The 23,198-nt window shown below is 47.6% G+C and overlaps 1 protein-coding gene across 5 annotated transcripts in view; it reads left to right on the top strand.

Annotated features, from left to right (window-relative positions):
* The window catches only part of MBNL3 (muscleblind like splicing regulator 3), a 48,978-nt gene that overhangs the window by 10,838 nt on the left and 14,942 nt on the right, over positions 1-23,198 (top strand). For 2 of the 5 annotated variants that reach the window (XM_083372285.1, XM_083372283.1), the window contains exons 2-7: positions 4,085-5,258; positions 12,158-12,322; positions 13,069-13,269; positions 13,729-13,965; positions 20,257-20,407; positions 21,499-21,534. In XM_083372285.1, the coding sequence (XP_083228411.1) occupies positions 5,085-5,258; positions 12,158-12,322; positions 13,069-13,269; positions 13,729-13,965; positions 20,257-20,407; positions 21,499-21,534 (964 nt within the window). In that variant the 5' untranslated portion in view covers positions 4,085-5,084. Of the gene's footprint in view, positions 1-3,160; positions 3,465-4,084; positions 5,259-7,188; positions 7,223-12,157; positions 12,323-13,068; positions 13,270-13,728; positions 13,966-20,256; positions 20,408-21,498; positions 21,535-23,198 lie in introns of those variants that run through there. The other 3 variants (XM_083372284.1, XM_083372287.1, XM_083372286.1) reach the window with 3 other exon arrangements.

Below are 23,198 nucleotides of genomic sequence, written 5' to 3'. Positions count from 1 at the left end.
TAGCCGCCTGGTGAAGTATTTGTGTTAATGGAGTAGCTCCTTCGGTTTTAAGTAGGAATGTGTTTTCTAGCATCGAGGAGAGGAAAGAGGGCTGTTATCTCCAGATGCTTCTACATGATCACTGTTTGCCCCTCGGTTGCTGAGCACTAACCCAACCTCCCCGCTACCCTCCATGCCAGCGGCTTAGATTTGCCCCAAACTGCATCATCCCTGCACTTCATCCTTTCTTGTGGAGATTCCTCAGAACGTAGGAGGTTAATCTGAGACAGAGGGGGAAAGAAAGGTTAACTTGGCACAATGTATTCATTGTTCAGTTAACTTTTTAAATTACCCTTCCTTTGTCGACTCCTGAATGGTGTGCACAGCCAAGGGATGTGACTTGGACCTTCCCCTCCCCTGCAGTCCTGTGAGGTGGGCTGGAGTAGGCAGTGAATGTAGAGATGGCCTTGAAGGACAGAAGATCTGCTACCAAGGCAACAGTCAAGTCAAGGTGTCTTGAGCCCAGCCAAAAAAGTGATTTATGAAAATAAACCAGACAGCCTCCTGCTAATTCACATTTTTATCTTAATAAGGAAAAGGAAGCACATCTTTCAAAATTGGTGTCAGCCAGATAAGGTAGCCCAGACTAAGAAACAGACACGATTCAGACCTAAAGCTCATTTGTTGTACAGGGAGTCCTTGACTTAACGACCATAATTGAATCCAACATTTCTGTTGCTAAGTGAGACATTTATTAAGTGAATTTTGCCCCATTTTATGACCTTCCTTGCTACAGTTGTTAAGTGAATTACTGCAGTTGTTAAGTTAGTCACATGGTTGTTAAATGAATCTGGCTTCCCCATTGACTCTGCTGTTCAGAAGGTCTCAAAGGGGGAATCACGTGACCCTGGGATACTGCAACCGTCACAAGTATGAGCCAGTTGCCAAGTGTCCCAAGTTGAGGACTAACTGTAGTGTGTCCTAGACCTAGAACAGTTGTACACACACAACCTTGCAAGTCCTGAATGTGCCTCTCTTGCTCCCTCTTTTACCTTCATGTGAACCGGGTGGCACACAGTAAAGCCAATGTTGAGATCCTGATGTCCTCCCCATGACTTACGGGTGTACTAGCCCCACTCCGCTGCTGGTCACCCAACCTATTTAGCGTTTATTGGGCTCTTTCCCTCTTATTTCCCTATGTCTTGGTTAATTCAAGCCTTGTGTTTGCTCTGGTTGCTAAGCGGCCCATTTTGACTGCCCAGGTATCGGCCTCCAGCTGCTCAAAGGCTGGGGAATTGAACAGGCCAAATGGCAGCTTAAAAGCAAAGCTCTTCCGCAGGCAATCAGAGAGAAACAAGGCCACGTTTAGGCAGTTACTGCCCAGTGGGTTTCTTAAATATTTTAGTAGCCAGCCATCTAGCGCTACATTCCTTGCCTTGGGGTCCTCTGGATGAATTGAAGCCACGGCATCCATCATCCTGAGCTAAAGTCGCTAACTGGGAATCCTGAAAGGGCCTGGTGGTTTGTAGAAGGCTGGGAGAGGATCAGCCATGGATCCTGATTCAGCCGAGAAGTCAGTAAAAAGCTGCCCAGTTCTTGCTTGGCTTTAAATGGGTGTGATTCCTAGAAGAATTCCACCTCGTTCCAACCCATACCACAGCCTGTTGTGGCTTGTTTGCAGAGCTGCGCCCGCTTTTTTCCCAACTCTCCACCCCTCTCCCCATGTACTAGATGGAAAGAAGTAGTGCCAGAACCTTCCAGGTGATAAAGTGTGCTTTAATGTCCCTCTCCCACAAGAGAGCATCCATCAGGTTGACTGTGCCTGAGTGTCTCTTCAAACCATTCCTGAACCGATTGAAAAGGGCCAGGATAACCATGTGCTCAAGAACATTTTCAGCTGCATAGACTCACCTTCTCTCCCCCACCATCTCAAAATGGAGTGTAATGGGCAGTAATTGGCGCAATTCCTCTGGATCCAGTGAGGATTTTTTCAAAAGGAGATTACCTTCTTTAAGGCTGGGGATATCGCTGCATCACATCCATCCCACAGAGATGGATTCATGTCTCCATGGATGCATCCCGTCACCATCCTCAGTTTGCTGGAACGAGCCAAGGTGAGGAAGAGGCTGAAGAGCATAGGAGAGGCCAGTCAACTGTAAGCATTTGGTCCAAATCTTGATGGGTTGCTTCCTCTGGTCAGACCGGCCATTTTGTCTTCAAAGATTCTCATAATCTATCACAGCAAGTCTGTGGGAAGGTCGACATAAATGGTGATGGTGGAGAACAGATAACAATAAGTCTTCGACCAGTTGGAAACTGTGGTGGTGGTGGAGTACTTGAGGAGGCAGTGGGGGTCTCGAGCTGTCTTTGCAGGCTTGGCTGTCAGCACTAATGGGCATCTGACTGGCACCATACTGAACTTTCCTCCTGTCTTTTGGCTTCTCACTGTGCTGAGGTCCCCGGGGGATCTGGGAGAAGCTGGGGCTCCAGAGCATTGAATAGGACTCTCGGGGCAGTCGTGTCGATGTTCTCCGCTTGTCCAACGGTGTAAACATCTCAAGCTTCTGGAAATGGCTCCAGAGCATTGAGCAATTCATCAAATTCCAAAAGGCCCCAAGGGTGGGCTTTGCTAATGGTTTCCTCACTCCCAGGGCAGGGGAAAGGAAAGGCACCACAAAACCAAGTGTCACCTTTGGCCACGTCCACCAGGCTCCTGTGAAGTTGTGCTTGGCCACGATTTGGAACCAGGTCAGGTTGCTGAGAATGAAAGAGAGGAGAGCTAATCTTGCTGGTTTTGTTGATGGGCTTCCTAGAGACGTTTGACAAGGAATAGCAGCGGGTACAAGTGGACTCGCTTCCAGCCAAGGTTGCCATACCTGAGAGTTCGGCACATCCGGATGCTGTTCACATTTGGGAAGTAGATTGGTCCTTGGGATCGTTCACACAAGCTTTTCTGAAGTCCTCTGCTGGCCGTCGGGGGAAGAATTACCGACAGCAGACTCCCTCTTTAGAAACAGCACTGTTTCCCCCCCCCCTTTCAAAGTTTTGTGTGTTGCATTGAGAGAAGAACCTGAACTCATGTGTAGCCCAAAAATACAGCTGGAGGTGAGATGGCTGCTGCAAAATCCAGCTGTTCCAAGAGTTAATTTTTCGACAAGGAAAGAAACAGTTCCCTGAAATTTCAGCTTGCCGTTATGCTGATTTTTCCAGGAAAGTGGCAGGCGGGGGTGGGAATGCCATTTGATGGAGGATGGACCTTGTTACTTCTCCTGAAATTCAGCTTCTGCTTCGGCGGGGAGGTGTTAAATGTGAACTAGAGGACGGCTGGCATAATGGTTATCCGAGGCTCCCTCCCTGTGCCTTTTTCACGCCCGGGCCCTCCATCAAGGAACAAGGTTGCAGAAGCCAGCAGCAGCTTCTCTTCACCGAGAAGGGCAGTTGCCCTTTCCTTTGTCTTCGGTGGCATCACGGCTTCACCACCCAGGGTTTTTTTGTTTTTTGTTTTATCTTGCTCCAATCTAACCATTCTTCTCCCCCCCCAAGCTTGGATTATGGGGTTGGATGCAATGGGCGACGGGGAGGGGCGGGGTCAGGAAACTGGAGCTGTTCCCAGCTTGTCTGCCCTGGTGATGGCACCCCTTCCGTGTGCCAGGAGCATATTTGGATGGGGGCTGGGCAGTCTGGAGGCTGCTTGCGGGTGCCCAGGGAGGGTGGCCGTCCGTTGGGTCAGCCGGCCGGCGGAGGCATTTTGCACACAGTGGCAGAGAGGACGGAGGGAGGGGGAGGCAAGCACGGAGCAGCTGGGGAAACGCGAGCCAATGTGTGCCAGGATGAGGTAAATATGGAACAAGGTCCTCTATTGGGCCTCTGCCCAGATATTAGGTTGCAAGGAGAACTGCAATTGGCTGCCTTCCTCTTACCATGTGCAGCTTCTGGTAGGAAATGCCCTCCTTTCTCTCCTTTTTTTGCAATTAAAAAAAATAAGACCGATAATCAGACAATGGCCGACTTCAGTTTCCTGCCATACCGGAGGAGACGGGGAGGCTTTCCCAGATCTGAGGCTCCTTCCTGGCTGAGCTGCTCTTTCTTCTCCTTTTCCCTGCAGGTTGCTGAAAAGTGCCTTCCCTGAAACTGGCATCGCTACAGCTGCTTCGACCCCCGACTTGGGCTTTCCCTCACCTGCACTCCGAAGGGCATCGAGAGCACCCACCTCCCAGCCCCCCCGCCTGCCCCCTTCTTGGGAAAGAAGCCCCCCCTCCGTCGCTGTTGGGTGTGCGTGGGGCATCTCGGCCAGCAGTCCAGCCGCCATCACTTTTCTTTTCCCCTTGGTTTGCTCCGTCATCTTTGTGCCCCCCTCCTTCCCGACTATGTAACAAACTCCATTCTGTACAAAAAAGAGAAGAAGAAAGACAAGCACCAAACAAACCCAAGGGAATTTTTTTTAAAAAAAGAAGCATTTCGCTCGCAGCTTTTGTAAATGTTTCAGGCGCAGGATGAAAAGATAGAAAGTTGCTGAACGGTTCTTTTCTGCCCAGAAACGAAACCATTCTGCTCAGTCTGGCCCGTTGCCGCTGTGGTTTCTTGGACGGACTTGGTTTTGTGTGAGGATAGTTGAAACCCGCAACTTGAGAGCACAGAAGCCTGTGAGGACGGAGGACTAGAGGAATGCGAGTTGTTTTGAAATAGTTTTGGCAGTGGCACAAACATTACATAATATACGTATATATAAAAACATATATAAATATATAACATTTCTATTTTAACTTTGACAATTGCACTTTCAGGAGCTGGCCTCTAATTTGATTTTTTAGTTAGTTCTGATGAGATTTCTATTTTATGATTGGCTAAAAGTTTAACCTTTTCTTTTCGACAAGCATAATTTGAGTTCGATGAAACCTAAGTGCTGACGAATAGAAATTTTACCAAAGCAACAAGTTATTTCTTCACATTTTTAACTTGAATTTCCCTTTGATAAAGAAATCCCCTCCCCCACACACACACGCATTTTCCCTTTCTTCAAAAGAAATCATTAGTATTCACCCGAAGAACATTGTGTTCCCCTTTTCCTCCCTCTTTTACCCCCTTTTGGAGGCAGTTTTTAAAATATGGCTCTGAACGTTTCCTTGGTTCGTGACACAAAATGGCTGACGCTGGAAGTCTGTCGGGAATTCCAGCGAGGAACCTGCTCTCGTTCTGACACAGAGTGCAAGTTTGCCCACCCTTCCCGGAGCTGCCATGTGGAAAACGGACGTGTTATCGCCTGCTTTGATTCCCTGAAGGTAAGGATGGGCTAACGCACCTGTTTTGCTGAAGTGCTTTCGAAACCGGAAAGGTTTTTTGTTTTGTTTTTTTAAAAAAAGCTTTCCTGGTGCACAATCAGTTCTTTCCCCAATTTTGGGAGCTCAGAGGCGAACAATGCAGGTTGTGTATCTACTCAAATCCTGGCTCAATTTTTATTCTCAACAAGGAGAAGGAAGGACCAAAGGCCTTGGAGGGCAGCCAGTGCAAATATATAGGGTTCGTACAGAGCCAGTTTGGTCTCGTGGTTAAGCGCCAGGGTAGAAAGCAGGAAACTTCAGCTCTAGTCCCATCTTAGCCATGAGAGCCATCTAGGTGGTTGGGCCGATCTCCAGGAGACTGGGAGCTCTAGGCATAAAAGCTGGCTAGGTCACCAGGAGATGGTGAATTCTAGGGGCAGGCACGTACTACAGGCTGTCACAAAGTGGGCATGAACATAGTAAATACTGTTTTAGCAAAAGGGGTCCTCCTAAATGCCCTTGAATTGTCCAGCTGACTTTTGACTGTTGCTTAAAAAAAAGAAAAGCATCTCTTTTCAGAATGAAGCCATGCACTACTTTTATTTGAGCAACAGATCCTGGTGAGTAGGGGAGTAAAATGTCTGGGCTGAAAAGATTGAAGCAAGCCCACAGTTGCGTCTGGGAAGGAAGGAGATGGGCTGGAGGTTTGTTCTCTTCAGCCAAATAACAACAACAATACAGGTCCCATTCCGCAGAACGGGGGCTGCAGGGACCTTGGCACATTGGCCAGAGCCTTACTTTGCAGAAAAGGAAGCTAGAGTAAAATACTCAGTGGAGGAGGAATTTTCGTCCCAGCTATTTTATGAGTGACAGTTGCCTTTGCCATCAGCCTACATGTTCTATCACCTTGTTGCTTGGTACAGCCAATTTTAGCTGGAAACGCAGCTTCTCCTTGTACTTCATCCCAATCCTCCTAAAAAATCTCTGGGAACCGCAGAAAAAACGGAGCTTTAAGTTGATAACTCCAGAAATGGCCTGCTGACTTTCTAGGCTAGCTTCACTGAACATGTCCTTCATCCAAGAATGTAAAAAGGGCCGGAGGTGTCATGTTGTTGATTTGTGTAAAATGGCTTCATGACTCCCCTAGTCCAAAAGAGAGTTCATTTAGTGGAGAAACAGAATGAAGGTGATCCTTTTTTAGCGACTGCCTCATTTAGCAATCATTCACAGCGGTGATGAAAAAACAACTTTACTACCCATCCTGTTAATGACTATTAATTCGTCTTACCTCTGTTGTGATGTATTTGGAAAGCGGAGGGGTTGGAAAGACCTGTCCTTTGCTTTCTCAAGTGGGCATTTCATAGCTGGTTCCCCAATCCTTGAGCAACATTGGGTCAACCTGTTGCTGCTTAAGGGTTTCTGAATATATTTCCCCGTTTTCTTTTGTACTGCTCTGTCCTTGAAAGCTACGAGCTTCAGCAGCCACACAAATACTTTAGATTTCAAGACTAAGGTGTTTACATTGCTTCTCTGTGACTTTATTCAGTAGTTGCATATTTCGTGTAGCAAATCAGTTTGATTTCTGTATTTGAAATGCAGCCAACACAATGACTGAACTAGAGTGGGTTGGTGTTTTTTTTAAAGACCTGAACATGTTGGGTTTTGGACGCGAAAACAAATTAGCTCAGCTCACAAAGCAGAACTGATCCAGTTCACCTCCAGGAAGACAGCAGGGATTTTCCATTGTCTCCTGTTAGATTTGGAGTTGCTTTGCCTGCTAGTTCTCTTTCACTCACTTCTGGGGATAAACTGGATTTATACTTACAACTTGGTGTAGAGCACATCTCTTCCTAATTGCATTTTCTGGCTAATGAGAAAAAGGAAGATGAATCTGTGTATCAGGGAAAAAGTCGTGGCAATTAGGATGTTGTAACCAGCCATCTCTTTACAGATCATGTTACATGGAGCCCAGTCATGCAATTAAGGTAATTGAACCGACAGTAATCCTTAAAAATGCACGCAAGGAATTGCAGAGAAATGCTGGAGACTTCTGTGGGAGCAAGCTGTGACAATAATTACAAAAGAAGGCTAAACCATCTGATTCCTGAAATTCATTCTTTTAAAGAAAAAAATGGAAATGCCCTTATCTAAATTATGGCTGACTTATTTTGATGGTTCTTAGTTGTTGTTTTTGTTTTCCCCTCTCTGCCTCAAGCAAGTATTGGTCAGTATTTTTCCTTTCTCCCATCATGCAGGTGGGTATGATCAGAAAAGTCAAGATACGTTCATGAGAATGGAAGCTTGGATCGTGCTATTGAGGGTGCCATCTTGATTTCTTTGAATAGGCCCTGTAGACGCTCCTGCCAATATTTATTACCATTATCGTGATCGCTTAACTAGGTAGCTGTGTCTACCCACTTGGGTTATCTATTCCAGGAAGGTAGATAGAAAGGATCTGATAGCTATGTTGGTACATTCTAGGGCAACTTCCTTGGAAGGACCTCCTATTCCTCTAGTCTTGGGGAGTGGAGCTTGTGTTTTAATATTCTGTGGCGATCTGTTCTTTCCAATCCTACATATTTCTCTCTTCTGCACCTCTTTCTGCTGGAAGGGTGTTACCTAGATAACCTTGCAAGCTGAAGAGCAGAGACACTGCCATAGCACTGGGCTTGAAGCCACATAAATATTTCTGAAGCTCTCGATAATTTCAGGCAGCATCTTCATGGCTTGCACATAGGAAGCGAGTGGCACTTTTTTGCTGATTGGTTCCTGTGGACCACCCTGCATGGCGGGAGCCAGCTCGCACCCGGGTCATCGGAAAGAAAAAACAGTGCCAGTGGGCCCCGCAGTTGCTCTCATTTGGCCCAAGCATCTGCAGCAGCCTTATCTGTCCTCTGCCTCCGTGGCCAGCAATAAAATTAGGCTATTTACAGGGTTGATGTGGGAGACGTTTCTTTCAACCATTTATTAACTGGCTGTGGTTTTTTTGCAAATTGGGGTTTCCCCTCTCAGTTTGCTGAAAAGATCATTAATCTAAATACCTTTTCCCGGCATTTGTTGGGCCAGGGGGAGAAGGGACAAGAGTGAAACTTGCCAGTGGTTGGCCACCTCGCAGTTCCTCGAGCTCTTACTCACTGGGGTCTGCTAGAAGAAAGACTGGCTGAGAGACTTCTGTAATTGGAAAAATTCCCAAACTGTCCTTAAATGCACCAGTTCCTCAGGCCCGGAGAAATGCATTTGAAGGAGAAGAGCTGCCTTGGGACCACCCGTGGAGAAGGAAGTCCGGTGGTTGATTCCCAACTGTGTGGTTTGTTTGTTTTTTAACTTGAGTTGAGTAGCTGCAAGGCCGAGAGGCGATTTGGCCCTTGTGGGGAACAAGAGATATAGGTTAGGTTTATGCCTGGTTCTCCTTCAGCTGTTGTTCTTGGGGTCACAGCAAACATGGCAGCTTGCAGGTCACAGCTGGGTTCCCAAAACATTCAGCTAAATAAAGCTCATCAGGTTATGCGGTGGCTTGGTGCAGCACGTGGATCTGACCGTTCTCAACTTCCATCTAAATTTGCCCTGACCTGCTATATTTCTGCTTGCAGGGAGGTTGTCTCCAAGTACAGGCAGTCCCTGGCTTACAGCAGTTGGTGAGATTCAAAGTTACAATGGCCCTGAAATTTTTCACACTTGCCACCGTTGCAGCCTCCCCAGGGTCACGTGATCCAAATTTGCATGTTTGGCAACTGGTTCATACTTAAGAGTACTGTTGCTGTGTCCCGGGGTCACGTGATCCCCTTTTGCAGCCTTCTGACCAGCAAAGTCTATGGGGAAGCCAGATTCACTTAAAAACCGTGTTACTAAGTTAACAACTGCAGTGACTCACTTAACAACTGTGGAACGAAAGTTGGTAAAATAGGGCAAAACTCACTTAGCAAATGTCTGAACAGCATAAATTTTGGGCTCAATTGTGCTCGTAAGTCGAGGACTATCTGTAGAGAGGTGGTGGGGTCCAGGGTCCGAAGTTGACTGTGCAGGGTAATCCCCTTTATCTGTGAGTAAGCAAACCCAGGCGGGCCTGATTTCTCCTTTCAGCGGAAGAGGCTGGCCAGCCAGCAGAGGTGGGTGGCCTGCCGTGTTTTGTCCAGGCCAGATTTGGGCACAGCGCCCACCCGGCAATAACGGGCAGCACATTACAGCCTGGGCTGCTTGTGCTTGCTCTCGAAAGGTTAATGAGTTCTTGAGAAATAGAACTCCTCATTTATCACACGTTCCACCGACTTGTTAAAAATTAGGGTTGGGGTGGAAAACAGTGGGGCGAAATGAGGCAGAGGATATCACAAGGCTCCCCGATTGATACGCATCTTTTGGGTATCACAATGCCATCCTTCCGATTTACATGCCAGTAGAAGGACTGACAGAGGCATTGTATGTGTCTGTACGGTTAATCTTGTTAAGTTGTGATTGCCACTTAATCTGCTTCTTTGTGCTGGGTACAGAAAACGAGATGGGGAGCTTTGCAGGGCTGTGACAGCAGGAGGCGGCCAAGTGTGTTAGCCAGGCATTAGCCACACTCCCTTTGTGCGGCTGGAGTTGCTGGCCAGGGTTTGTGCAGCCTCAGCAAGACAATTAGATTTGGAGCAAGAGAGGCTTCAGCTAAGACATACACCTGGTACAAAGGCTGAGCCAAAGCGGGCTAGATGGCATCGTCCCTGTTGGCATTCGGCACCTTGGGAAATATTTGGGAAGACCAGGCAGTTGTTCCTTTCCAATTCACCTGGCTTAATAGGACGTGATTTCAAGGAGTTGAAAAGTTGTTTACTTTTCATACTGGATGGACCTGTGCTTGCATTGGGGGATAATCTGAGCTTTGCAGCCTAGGAATCTTGCTGACATTGAGATTTGTAAGTTTGGCAGTTGGTAATTTTTTTACCCAATGTTGACTTCGTTTGACAGGAGAAGAACATTAGGAGAAGGAGCATCTGTTCTTCTTCTCATAGGAACTGTGATTTTGGCATTTTGTGCTGGAAACAGGTGGGCCCTATAGAAAACAAAAAAGTGTGATGTTTGTAAGCATTGGAGGACACAAAAGGCCAGGAGCCCTCGGTCTTAAAGCATCATTCAGAGAGCAAATGGGGCATTTTGCCATCTCCTTAAGCAATACAGGACAGTGGAGATGGACACGAAAGGCATAATTTCAGATCTTAAACTCCCGCAGGAAAGAATGGCAGCCTGGGCACGTATGGGGTTTGTGTGTGCAGAAGTTTGTTTTCATTTTTCAAAAACATCACTTATACAGGCAGTCTACATGTTGGCAAAGCTCATTTCTACAGTCTCATTTCTGCCTCAGGTATAAACCAGATTTTAAACTCGAGGATTTAATTCCTTGCCAGGAGAACTCTCCGATTCTACTTCTAAATCTCCCCGTACAATCCACTTCTTGGCAACCCCTTTTTGCAAGTTAGTTTTTGCATATTAATCTCTATCCCTTTCCTTCCGTCCAGCTGAATCAGCACGATTAGAAAGTAATTTTAAGTTTAGCTTCCCTGCTGCAGAAAAGTTTCCTTGGCTGATTTTTGTGCAGAATGCCACTTCTTAGACGTTCAGGCTGGGGAAATTCCATTGTTCCCTCTTCTAGTTTGTAAATTCGTTGTTGTGGAGGGCTGTTTTGATTAATATTACAATCCAGATTTCTTTATGGTATTTCCAAAATAATTACTAACCTTCCAGAAGTTTTGTTATCGTATTTATTCAGTCGTTTATAGCTATTACCCCAAACCTCCAAAGGAAACAGATTTTGTTCCCCCAAAGGAAGGCCGCTAGCTGTTTCATGCCGCTCTGATTTCTTCGAAGACTGCTTGCGGGCCTGGCTAAAATAAAAGGATTGAGCCACCTTTGTGTCTCTCCTTCTGTAATCTGAGGGAGCTATTTAAAAAATGCAGTACATTTCTTGGCGCGGATTTCTTTCCCACGTTGAAAACAAATTGTCAGCTCAGATGGGTTGTTATTTTTAAGTCCAGGAGCTGTTTGTGTTAATTAAAGCAGTTGATTTTTCTAAATTATGTGACAACACAAACACACATTGGCCCTTACCGCAACCTGTCCCTTCAATGAAATAGGGCTCCTTTGCACGGCCTTTCCTTCTCTTCCCTTTTGTCTGTTTTGGCTGGGCTCTTGATAGCTGAGGGGCTCCACGGGAGCTGAGGAATTAGCACCCCCAATTCTGCACGAGGAGGGAGCTTTCTCTTAAGTTACGCCCCTTTGCATGTCCTTCCTCTGCTTTAAAAGATGCATTATCGCTCTCAGCTTAGTGATCATTAATAGGACACTTTCTCCCAAAGCTGAAATCACTAGGGGTCTGCCCTCTGGAAGCCAAAAACCCCCACCCTCAGTCTGTGGTGCACCCTGCCCTCTCCCCTCCAGCCACATGGAACCGCCAAGCCGATTGAATGTTCTGCAGAGTTACCAGTTAAAACAACGGATGTTCCCAGTAGGATCTTGGCTTAGGAACTCAGTTGCTTGAAAAGTTGATAGTGGATTTTCACACATATCTAACCCCTCCCCCACAAGAGGGTTTATTCTAAATGTGGCTGGGAAGCCTTATTACCTGAGCGCAGGGCCAGGGTGTCCATGAGCTCAACCTTGACCAAATTGTGTATTACTACTTAGTTTATTTTTATTACTATTATACATTTTTATTACATCTTCCCTGTTGGAGTGTTTTTAATTTTTGTTAAATGTATTACATTTTTAAAAATTTAAAAACCATTGCATCCTGTCACGTATTTTCTGTGCTAATATCTTGCATAAAATGCAAAGTAAACGGTGGGACACACTCCATTCTTCCTCGAGGTGCTGAATAATCCATTTTATCTTGGTCTCCCGGGAATTCTGCTTCTGAAGATCTGCTTTTCTTTTTTTCACAAACCCCTCAGGGTCGGTGCACTCGAGAAAACTGCAAATACCTTCACCCTCCACCACACTTAAAAACACAACTTGAAATCAACGGGCGCAACAACCTGATCCAGCAAAAGACAGCCGCTGCCATGTTTGCACAGCAGATGCAGTTCATGGTCCCCGGAGCCCAGCTACAGCCAATTGTAAGTGGCAGGAATAATTCTCTGGGTAAGGTCCAATCTTGGGGGCTTCTTGGGACAGAAATGTCAGAGGTAAGATAGGGCCACATTTCCACCAAGATGAAGATGAACCGAGGTGATACCATTGAACAGCACAAATCGCATCTATCAGGGAGTCCTCAACATAAGCTCAAAAAATTGTCGGTGACTTCAAGGTGGGAAAATGCATTGGAGCAGGTGGAACGTCAGCAGAATCCCTGACCTTCCCCAGAGCCCAACATCAGCATTCAAAATTGGCACTTTAGTGAAGAGATCTAAGGCTATTGTGCTCCGTTCGCCACGTACCCATCCTGGTTATTTCAGGACAATGGTCCATGGGTTGAAGAAGTGGGACATAGTCCACAAAAGCTTGTGCCCTCATAAATTGGATGGTCCTTTGAGCACCACAAGATTCTTGGCAGATTTTGTTCAAGAGACCCAACATTCTGACTTTGTAGGCTTAGATGTTAATTTTCTGGACTGTGCTTTGTCCATGCAGACAAGAGTACTGTGTGTTTCCAGTATGTGGCATCCATAAGAGCAGATGGAGGAAACAAATCCCCCCAAATGTAGGTGTCTGAGTGTTGGGTGTATCTTTTCAAAGCAGCATGGTGTGTCAGCCCTTCTAAAGAACGGGGAAGGAGTGGATGGTGGAGGCCCATTGACGAATATTGAAAGATGGCCATCTGCCCAGTGATAACAGCCTGTCTTTGCTTGCTCTTCCCTTACAGACAACATTTTCTGTGACTCCTTCGCTTGCAACCAGCCCCACCATGGCATTCAGCCCCTACTTAAGCCACGTTTCTCCAGGGATGGGCTTGGTGCCTGCAGAGCTCTTACCAAACACACCTGTTCTGGTGTCCAGCAACCCTGCGGTTTCAGTACCAGGTGGCTCCGCGGGGCAGAAACTCATGAGGACAGATAAATTAGAGGTATTTGCGTTGGCTTGGATTTCATTGCTGTATTTCATAGGGAATTGATAGGAGAATTTGGGTGTAGATTGCTCTGTTTCTGTCAGCCTTGTGAGGTAGTCCAGACAAGAAGCACACCCGGGAGAATTAACTATAATTTTATTGTAAGGCTACATTAATAGAATTGTGCCATCTGAAAGGACATTTCTTCCCCCTTCCCCTTTGCAGTTCCAAAAACTTAAGAAGGGTCCATTCTGAGATGATTGCCATGCCTCTGTTCTGTCAGCAGGTTCAGCTGCCTCTTGTCCAGCTATTACCCCGTCTCCCAAGGCCATTTCCACATAGCATTATAGTTTCTCTTTCTATCTTGCAAATTGATATGGCCACCCTTTTTAAACAAACTGGGCAGAGCAGTTGTCTTGAGCGTTACATCTGGGCCAGCAGGACATCCCAGTTAGAATCCCACTTCTGCCTTTTCAGGTGTGCCGAGAATTTCAGCGTGGAAATTGCACGCGAGGAGAGAACGACTGCCGTTACGCTCACCCGATCGATATTGCCATGATTGACGCGAATGAGAACACGGTCACGGTGTGCATGGATTACATCAAAGGCCGATGCTCCAGGGAGAAATGCAAGTACTTTCACCCCCCTGCGCATTTGCAAGCTAAAATCAAGGCAGCTCAGCACCAGGTGAATCAAACAGCTGCAGCCGCAATGGTAAGGGAGCCGCCTCCGGCGATGACTTGGCTGAATGTTGTGTTGTCCCACAAAGTGGGGACGGGGTGGAGGGCTCGGGGGTGCCCCTTCCCCTTTTTAATAGAGTCACCCTCCCACAATCATCAGTTTGGCCCCAAGGTACTCCTTCAGAAGGAAGCTCCACTTCCTTTCTCTCCCTCTCTCAGCATAGAAAGTTTACAAGAAAGAGCCATGGAGAATTTTCTGTTTAAGATCCAACCTGGTCTTTACAAAGCCGATTTATGCCATTGTACCCATATCTGTATCACTCAGTTTCACGTTAAGATGCCAATTGTCCCAAAGGTGCTTTTTCAAGAGGCAGCTGGACTTTGTTTTTTGTTGAAGACGTTTCGTTTCTCATCCAAGAAGCTTCTTCAGTTCTGAATTCCCCACCATCCAGTAGAACTGAAGAAGCTTCTTGGATGAGAAGCGAAACGTCTTCAAAGAAAAACAAGGAAGTCCAGTTGCCTCCTGAAAAAAAGGCACCTTTGGGACAACCAGGACCTGGAGGACGGAGAATCTCCATAGACTTTAAGATGCCAAGCATCAGCTCTGGGTTTTGCATGGGTCTTATCACTAAAAGAGAACACCTTGATGGTCAAGCTTCTCATCGGCGTTTGGAAGAATTGGCTCACACGTTCTTTGTTGATCAGGGCTGATTCCTGACATGCTACCTGTAACATTCGTCACCCCACCTCACCCCAGCTCATGTTGAATTCATGCTGTCCCTAGTCAGCATACACTTTATTAGCAGTGTGCCATTTAACTCCCCCACCCCACCCAGCCTTAAAACATTTTACTGATTGCTTATTTTCAGAGCTGGGTCATCCAAACTGTCTTGTAATATTCACTAAATCCCCACCCCACCCTCTCCCCAAGTCTCCAAACTTCTATCGGACAGTTTCACTTCTGGGAGAAGTTTCAAATGCAGCTGCCGACTGGCGCTGATGAATAGCAAAGCCTGCCCTCCTGCGCCTTTTAAGGTAGCGCAGTAATTGGTTGGTTGGTTGAGGGATCGACTGGTTGATTGATCGTTGGGCAAAACAGAGACAGAGAAAGAAACAATCCCCGATGGATTTTCAAAAGGCATCTCTGGCTTGTTTCAGCAGCTGTAAGCAAGTGGCGTTCTATAAATCAGGGATTTGGAAGTCAAAGCTGAAAAGAAGGGGAGGCAGGCCTCCTTCACACCGACTTGTGTGGGCGCAGGGTCTTTCAGTCTTGTCTCTCCCCAAGTCACGGCATGGAAAGACTCCAGGAAAGTTGGTTTAGATGGAACACTTTCTTGGATCACGCTTGCGTTGGTCATCTTGAAGAAAGGCAGGGTGTGGTTGGAAACACCTCCAGAATTCCGGCAGGTTGTCTCAAAATTCTTTGAGAATAGATGGCTCCTTCTTAAGTTTGGAAGAAATCTTGAGATTTCAAATATATGCTAATCACCCATTTCTGGACAAGTGCTACTTACGCTATTTATTAATATTTCACACGCCCAGTGCATCCCATTTTTCACAGATATTTACTCAATTTGGCTGCACGCCTCCAATGGCTTGCTTACACAGAAGTAATCCTCACTGAAAACAGTGGAACTTGCTTCTCTGAATTAGATCCAAGAATTCAGCCCTGTTAATGAGCCCTAAAAACGAGAAGCTATCCTCAAAGGGCAGCTAGGCAAATTGGGAGCACAATTTCACACAATCTAGTCTTTATTCCCTAGTGTGCACTTTAAAAATGGAGATTTTTATCGAATAAATGTTTCAACCAGGAGTGCCCAACCTTGACTACTTTCAGAATTCCCCAGCTAGCTATGCTGGCTAGGGAACTCTGGGAGTTGGTCTTAAAAGTTGACAAGGTTGGACACCCCCCCCCCGGTTTAAAGAACGGAGTGGGGGAGCATGGGAATATTTTTTTTGCACATTACAGAGACATTGTGTGAGAACCCAGGGTCTGTTGCGCGGAATGGCTGTAGAGGCCAGGGATCCGTACTGCGGGTCCTTATCCAGAAGGATTTGTGATGGAAGCTTCATCAGGACGGAAGCTCCACCCCTCGTGTTCCACTCACACCGTGATGTCACGCGTGCCGTGAAAGGGGCGGAGCTTGTGGCGTGGTGCTGCTTTCATTCCCTCGAGTGAAGGGTCAGATCCTACCGGCCTTTCCCCTGCCGCCTTATTTGTGAAAATGGGAACGGAAAGACTTGTGCCCAAGCTTCACCCTTTTCCAAGGGAGACGGTGCCCCCTTCCCCCAGCTATTCTTTGTCCATTTTAACTGTTGCAGACCTCTCTGTGGTGCATGCATTGTTGTCTGGTTTTTTGTTTTTCCAAAAAAAAAATTACTGTGATAATGCATTCATTTTATTTTATTTTTTTTCTCTCCGCCTTCTCCACAACGTTGCTCTCCTTTTTGACACATCTCTGCTTGCTGTTTTTTGTGTTGTGCTTCAACCCCCCTTCCTCAATACCGCCATGTACTCGCTGCCTGCTAATTAAGACTCAGCCAGCTCTCCGATCACAGAAGCGACCCCTGGAGGCAAACTTTGACCTGGTACTTGGAGCTTTGCATGTAACCATCCTTTAGATTGCATGGAATACCTTAGTATTCTTTTTTTTTCCCCTTTCCCTCCCTCCCTCTCTCTTTCTCCTTTCCTTTCCTTTGTGTCCGGAGACTGCCCATCATATGAGGAAAAACATATTTCCAATCAGATGCTTCGGTCTGTGCTCTTTTGCGGCCCCCTAAGATGGGGGGGTGGGGGGCGGACTGCCACTCTGCTGGAATTGAAAATCCATTTTTGAACTAGCAGGTGTCTCTCCTGCCAAAAAATGTTTGCCAGGATCTCTCATTGCAGCTTTTTCCAGTCCGTCTGTTTCCAAGCAGTGCAGGATGCCTCTGGAGGGGCCCTGCCAGGCACTTCATGGGCAGGAAGGGGTGATGTCTCAATCAACCAGCCCTATGGCGCTGTTCTCCCACTGGGGCTGCTAAGCGACTGGCAGAGCCTTTAGCTCCTTGCGAAAAGATAGGAGGGCTGGAGCCAACCTCACATCAGAAGGGGGCGGGGGGGAGGGGCAAGATGTTCCAGAGGGCAGGAGCCACGGTGGAGAAGGCCCTCCTCCTGGACCCTGCCAGCTGGAATAATTGGGCTGAGGGGACCCTCCATCTGCCTCCTCTGCCAGCACGGGTGGGTTGACACGGTCCCTCAAGTAACCAATGGGGACTTGTCCCGGTCATCCCCCCAAAAAAGCTCCGGTGTTCGAGTCAGAACTGCGGCAAGGCCCCCAGTTAGCTGTCTCTTTGAGAGCCCAACTCAAATTATTTTCTTCATTTCCCCCCTAAATTCTTAAACCCAGATAAGAATCTGTGCGCAGGGAATGGATTGTGACCTTCGTCTGACGTGCAGACTCCATTCCAAAGTTTGTGTTTGGGGCGGGGGGATCCTTTTCCACTTCAGCTTTTCAAGTTCATCCCCTTGTCTCCATTTCCATTGGTCATTTTTCCTTGCCTGTCTTCCCTGGGGGGCTTCTGCCCCCCCCCCGTGCTCAGTTTTCAAGGTGTCCGTCTTCTAAGAAAGAAGATAGGCTGGGTTGCTTTTTGTTTACAGAAATAATAGGTCTTTTTTTAAAAGACAGACCAGACAGAAGGGGGGTGGGGTGGGGTGTTGTAAAAATGTTTGACTTCTGCCTGTCACAGGTCCTCAAGCGATTTGGGGGTAAATATTCTTAAATTGGGGAGGAATTAAGTGGGCAGTTTTCCTAAATAATAAATCCAGTGTAAATAGTCCTTGATTTACAACAGTTCACTTAGTGACTGTTTAAAGTTATAACGGCACTGAAAAAAGTGATTTAGGACCGTTTTTCTCCCGACTGTTGCAGCATCCCCAGGGTCATGTGATCAGAATTCGTATGCTTGGCAACTGCTCATATTTATGACGGTGGCAGTGTCCCAGGGTCACGGTGATCCCCTTTTGTGACCTTCTGACAAGCAAAGTCAACGGGGAATCCAGACTCACTTAACAACCATGTGACTAAGTTAGCAGCTGTGGCAAGAAAAGTCGTAAAATGGGGCAAAACTCACTTAACAAATGTTTCACTTAGCACCAGAAGTCGATCAATTGTGGTCGTAACTTGAGGACTACCTGTAATACGGTGGCTGTTTTTGCTCAAGAAAGAGAAGCAGCCCTGTGCAGGGGAAAAACAGGAATTTAGAAGTGAATTAAATGCAGCGGGGTTGAGGTGAAATAAATAAATAAAATAAAATAAAATAAACATGTACAGTAAGGAATATGTTTGCTTAGGGCCTCTGATGCGTTTGGGGGGGCAATGAGTAACAGGCCTGGTGAAAGCCCCCATGGCAGGTGAGCGCCTTCTCCATTTAAGTGTGATGGTGAGACAGCTGTGAGGATTAGCGCCTTGTGATGCCAGAGGTCTGCCAGACAAGATGAGCTGGTTGGAAAGTTGCCCAGCCAGCCCAGGGGTAGAAAATGCCAATGAAAGGAGCCTTTGGGCCAAATTCATCCTGTCGCCACATCCACTAAAAGGCCCACACCTGTGCCTTACGACAGAACGTGAAGGGACTCGGCATCTTTTGAGTTTTGCAACCTGGGAGAGAGCGTTGAGTACCCCTTGGGGCAAAAATATGATCCCTAAAATCATAGAGCAGGAACTAGCTCAGGGGAGGGCAACTACAGCATGGTCGGCTCAGGAATTCTGGGAGTTGAAGTCCACAGGTTGTAAAGGGGCTGTCGTTGCCCACCCTGAGCTAGCTTATACACCAAGTAGTGGATGTCAACTAGATGTCATATCTAGACAAACATTTGCCAGAAATCTCCTTCTGGCTTAAGCGAAGGCTTAGCTTACCTTTGGGGTATGTTTTCTCTTTGTGCACCTGTCTTCTCTCAACCACTCGGCCCAGGTTAGCCACGTTTGACTGGCTTTGCTTCCGCTCTTATCTGTCTCTCGCTCAACTCCCTCTCCCTTGCCAAACTCCCCTGCCACCCTTGGCCAGTTTTTAAAGTCCCTCCCCAAAACATAAAAACCATCTCTTCCTCTCCTCCTGTTGAAGAAAATTAAGTCTTGCCAATTGTGTGGTTCTTCAGGAACTCAAGTGGGGCAGAGAAGCTGCTGCTACTGCTGTGGCTTGCGTGTGTGTGCGCGCACACACACACGCCCCAAATTCTGTTTTGTTCTGTCCCAGATGCATTCGCAATTTGGGTGTCAGGGTGAGAGGAAGACATGCCTGCAAACTGAGCACTCTACAAATTCTTTGCATGTTACGAGGAGAGAAGCCTTAAAACCTTACCACGCGGGGAAGCGTTCTTGTTTGTAAGCTGCCCAGAGTTCCTGAGTGAGTGGGCAGCCATATAAATCCTCTAAATAAAAGAAATAAGAGAATTGAATAGAGGCGAAGGCCAGTTGCCCGCAGCGTTGACGCTCACAATGTCCTCCAGCACCACACCGGCCCTAGAACCAGAAGCTGGCCCAGGAAGTGGGGTGACATTTGCACCTGTAGCCAGGAGTCTCTGCATTAACACCTGGGCCTCCCCTGCTTCTGCTAACCCTCCCCTGCTAATAGCCGTATCTCTGACTTTAGCCGTCAATGTTCCCTGTGTGTGTGTCTTTCGTGCTTGTCGCTTGCACACCTCTGCTTCTGGGCAAGTGAAAATTGTTCTTGATTCCTCCCCCTTTCTTTTTTAATTCCCTCCCTTCTTTTTTTCCTTTGAAAATTGAACTGTTACCTACCACATTGATATCCGCTGCAGTCTGAGAATTCCAGCAGCATCCTTGATAGTTGAAATTTTGTGTAAAGGACAAGTTAAAATGTCAGCGGGTTTAAAAGTTACTTAGCTGTCAAAAATAACCCAGAGGAGGAGAAGGCAAACAGACCTTCTTCAGTTCTGGGACCTTTGCTTTTTTTCCTTAACTGAGTCTTCCTTGGCCCAGACGTTCTCCAGATGTGTGAACTTCAGCTCCCGGAATCCCCCCTGCCTCTGCGGCCTTTCCCGACCTCTTCGGAATTGAAAGGCCTCAGTTGAGGGAGACCTCAGCCATGGCAGTTAAATTTGCTTTAAAAGCAATCTGGGATTTGTGGCGATGATGATTGCTCACCCGCTCGTTGATTGGCACAGTTTCACTTCTTTCGGCTGTCAAGGGGTGAATTCTGTCCCAGCTCCCGTTTCTCAGCAGTTGCAGGTGATTTGAAGATCACAGCACCTCTCCTGGTCCAGCCATGCTTCGACTAAACCTGGTTTTCCCTTTTTCCTCCCCCCTCCCCTTTCCACTGGCTGCAGGCATTGCCACCTGGTGCCCTTCAACCTTTACCAAAGAGGCCAGCACTTGAAAAAAACAACGGTGCCACCACAGTCTTCAGCCCGAGCGTTTTTCACTACCAGCAGGCCCTTGCAAACATGCAGCTGCAACAGCCTGCCTTTATCCCAACAGGTAGGTGCCTTGGCTCGGCCTCTTGGCTCTTCTTTCGTTGCGTGAGGCGAGCCCGTCTCTTCCGGGACCACCGTCTGACTCTCCAAGGGGCCTGCTCTCTGCTGAGCTTTTGCCCAGAGCAGCTGTGCGTGACTTCCCTCCCTGCTGTGAGCCTTCGGTTTGCTGCTGCTGCCTGAGCCAGGGGTGTCCAGTGAGGGTGTGGGAGGAGAAGAGGCCCCCTTCCCAGGGCTGGAGGACAGGGCTTCCTCTCTCGCTGCCTTCCCAGGATCTGAGACGGTTTTCCAGGTAAATTAGTTGGGGAGCAGCATGGATTTCTTTGGGAAGCGGATGGCCAGGAATGTCACCTCTCTTTTGAATGTCTTGCTCTTTCTTCCACAAGTAGCGTCTCCAGTGCACATCTAGATGCTCTCTTGGATTTCAAAGAGTAGCAATCTCTCCTGCTGTGAATAACCATCACGGACAGGCCTGTTTCCCTGCCTCCCTGCCAGTGTTTGATAGCAGCCCCTCTCTCCCACCCGGGGGAAGCCTTCCTTGCAGCTGAAAGCCCAGGTGTGAACGCTGCTCTTCACCAAATATTCAGGTGTTCCACCGGTTTTGTGCAGCTAGCATACAACACTAACGTGCGGCCTGTCGGAACTTTCCAAGAGGTTTAAGATCAAACATTGGCCAGTGGGCCGATAAGGCCAGCCTGGCTAAGCAGATGGGGCACCCATCCTCCGTCCGTTCTCTCCCTTTGTGACGTGTCTTCCTGTGGAATTGGCAAAACAAGTCTGCAAAATCTGTCCTGAGAGCAGGGGGCTAAATTTTGCTGGGATTCAGAGAGTGGATTCAAAACTCACCCTGAACAAACCCGCTGCGTAAAATCCAAGCATACGTTTCCCCTTTGGCCACAGCGCTGACCTTTAAACGGTTCAATTACTGTCGGACCGAGTCTGTGCAGGCATGGCTGTGGGCACTGCCCCAAAGAGGAGACACACACCCTGTAAAATGATCATGTTACTCAGAATGTGTGCCTGTTAACCCACGAACGGCTTCACTAACTGAATATCCCTTCTGTTCATCTTTTCCACGCTTCACTGCATGACGTGCAGGGTCTGTGCTGTGCATGGCACCCGCAGCAAACGTCGGTAGGTTTTTCTCCACAACCTTTTCCTAATGCAAATGAGGCCTTTGGCTCAGTGGGGTCACTGGTGGGGAGGGAGGGGAGGAGAGTGGGAAGGTTTTTTGTGTGTATGTGTGTGTGTAGCAGTGTCCCATGATATGTCGGGCTGAAAATTCACTCTCCCTGTAAAGGCTGAAATGGTTGTGCTCTTCTGTAGTGTGGCAATTGTGATGATGCAATCAGCGGAGCTGAGCTTAGATGAGCGTTAAAAACCAACCCTCTCCCTCTTCGTTTTCCTTCAGCGGTCCCCGTGGCAGCGTTTCCGTGGCCCCTTCTCATCTCCCTTACTTGCCTTTGTTCAGCTCTTAATTTCCTCCTGAGATAACCAAATTATTTTGGCTACAAGCTGGCACGATGTCATCAAATCCATTCCATGATCCTTGCCCTTAGACCCTTGGTGACATCTCCCTGTAGCCCAGTCTGATGGGCTACGTAGTGCTGTGATGTCATCTCTGATGTGATTCCGGCTGGACTACAGCCATCCTGTGTCCTAATCCAGAAAGGAGCAGGAAGTAGAAGGGGAAAGTGGGCTAACAAAGGGGGTATCTTAAGAGCAGGGAGCTTTTGTATTTCCCTGCCCGTGGGAGTATTTTGGTATTTAGGATTCCCAGACATATTTCCTCTCCTCTGAAAGTTAACACTTATTTCACTTGCTTACTGGGAGAACATTGGGTGGTGCTGTAAAAGGATGAAGCTATAGCATTTCTGCTGGTTCTGTGAGGAGGAGCTTTAATCAAGCTTAGCCTTACGCTTGTGTGCCATCCATTACAACCGCTGTTTCCTTCATGTCCGTTTGCTTTCAGTGCAGACATTTTTCCCCCCTGGATATTCCCCCCCCCCTTGACTAACCTTGATGAGGGAGAACAGAAGGCGGGCTGTGGAAGTTGACAAACAAGTTCAACGGAGAATGTAAAATTGGGTCACTGAACGCAGCTTCCTTCCTCCAGACCACAAGGGGGAATGTTAGTCAATTGAGCCAGCCGTGACTTGCCCTACTCTAAACCACTTTGAAACTAGTTCCAGATGGCTTTGGGGCTGTTGATGTCCCTCCAACCTAACCTGGGATAAGTAATTTGGTGAAGATGTGGTTCCAAGACGCCCAAGGTCCTTTTTAGGCTCTGAAGTCTGTGGCGACCTGATTTTTCTACCTAGTTTGCTCCTTGGGGTAGGAGGTGAGCCTTGAGTTTTCAGCCAGGGCTTGGCGTTTCTGCAAGGGGCTTCCTGGGATCCAAAAACCAACCCTAGTATTTGTCCTCACCTCTCAGACCCCTCACCCTGTGGGCCAGAGAGAGACTCAAGGTTGGGGCCCTCATCCCTTGTAGACATCTCAGGACACCCCCCCTTTCCTTGGTCTTCCCAAATTGCAGCCCTCCTTATGCCTTACCTTGAAAAACCCTCAGAAGCAAAGACCAGAGTCCCGTGTTCCATTCAGATCCCCAGGCCGCTTTTAGTCTTCCTGTTTTGTTATCTTTGAAAGCTGTCACAGGCTTTGGGGTTTTCCCCCTCTCCTGTATTCTACTTCTGGGAGAAATTGGGGTGGGAAAATATACGGAGAGCTGAAATGGGCTTCATCAGCACCCACAGCACCACTGGGACAGAACCAGCAGAAGTTTCCCCTGAGGCTTATGG

This window comes from Vipera ursinii (assembly GCF_947247035.1).
Source record: "Vipera ursinii genome assembly, chromosome: 12".
In the NCBI taxonomy this organism is placed as follows: Eukaryota; Metazoa; Chordata; class Lepidosauria; order Squamata; family Viperidae; genus Vipera; species Vipera ursinii.
This window is presented reverse-complemented; position numbering and strand designations above follow the sequence as displayed.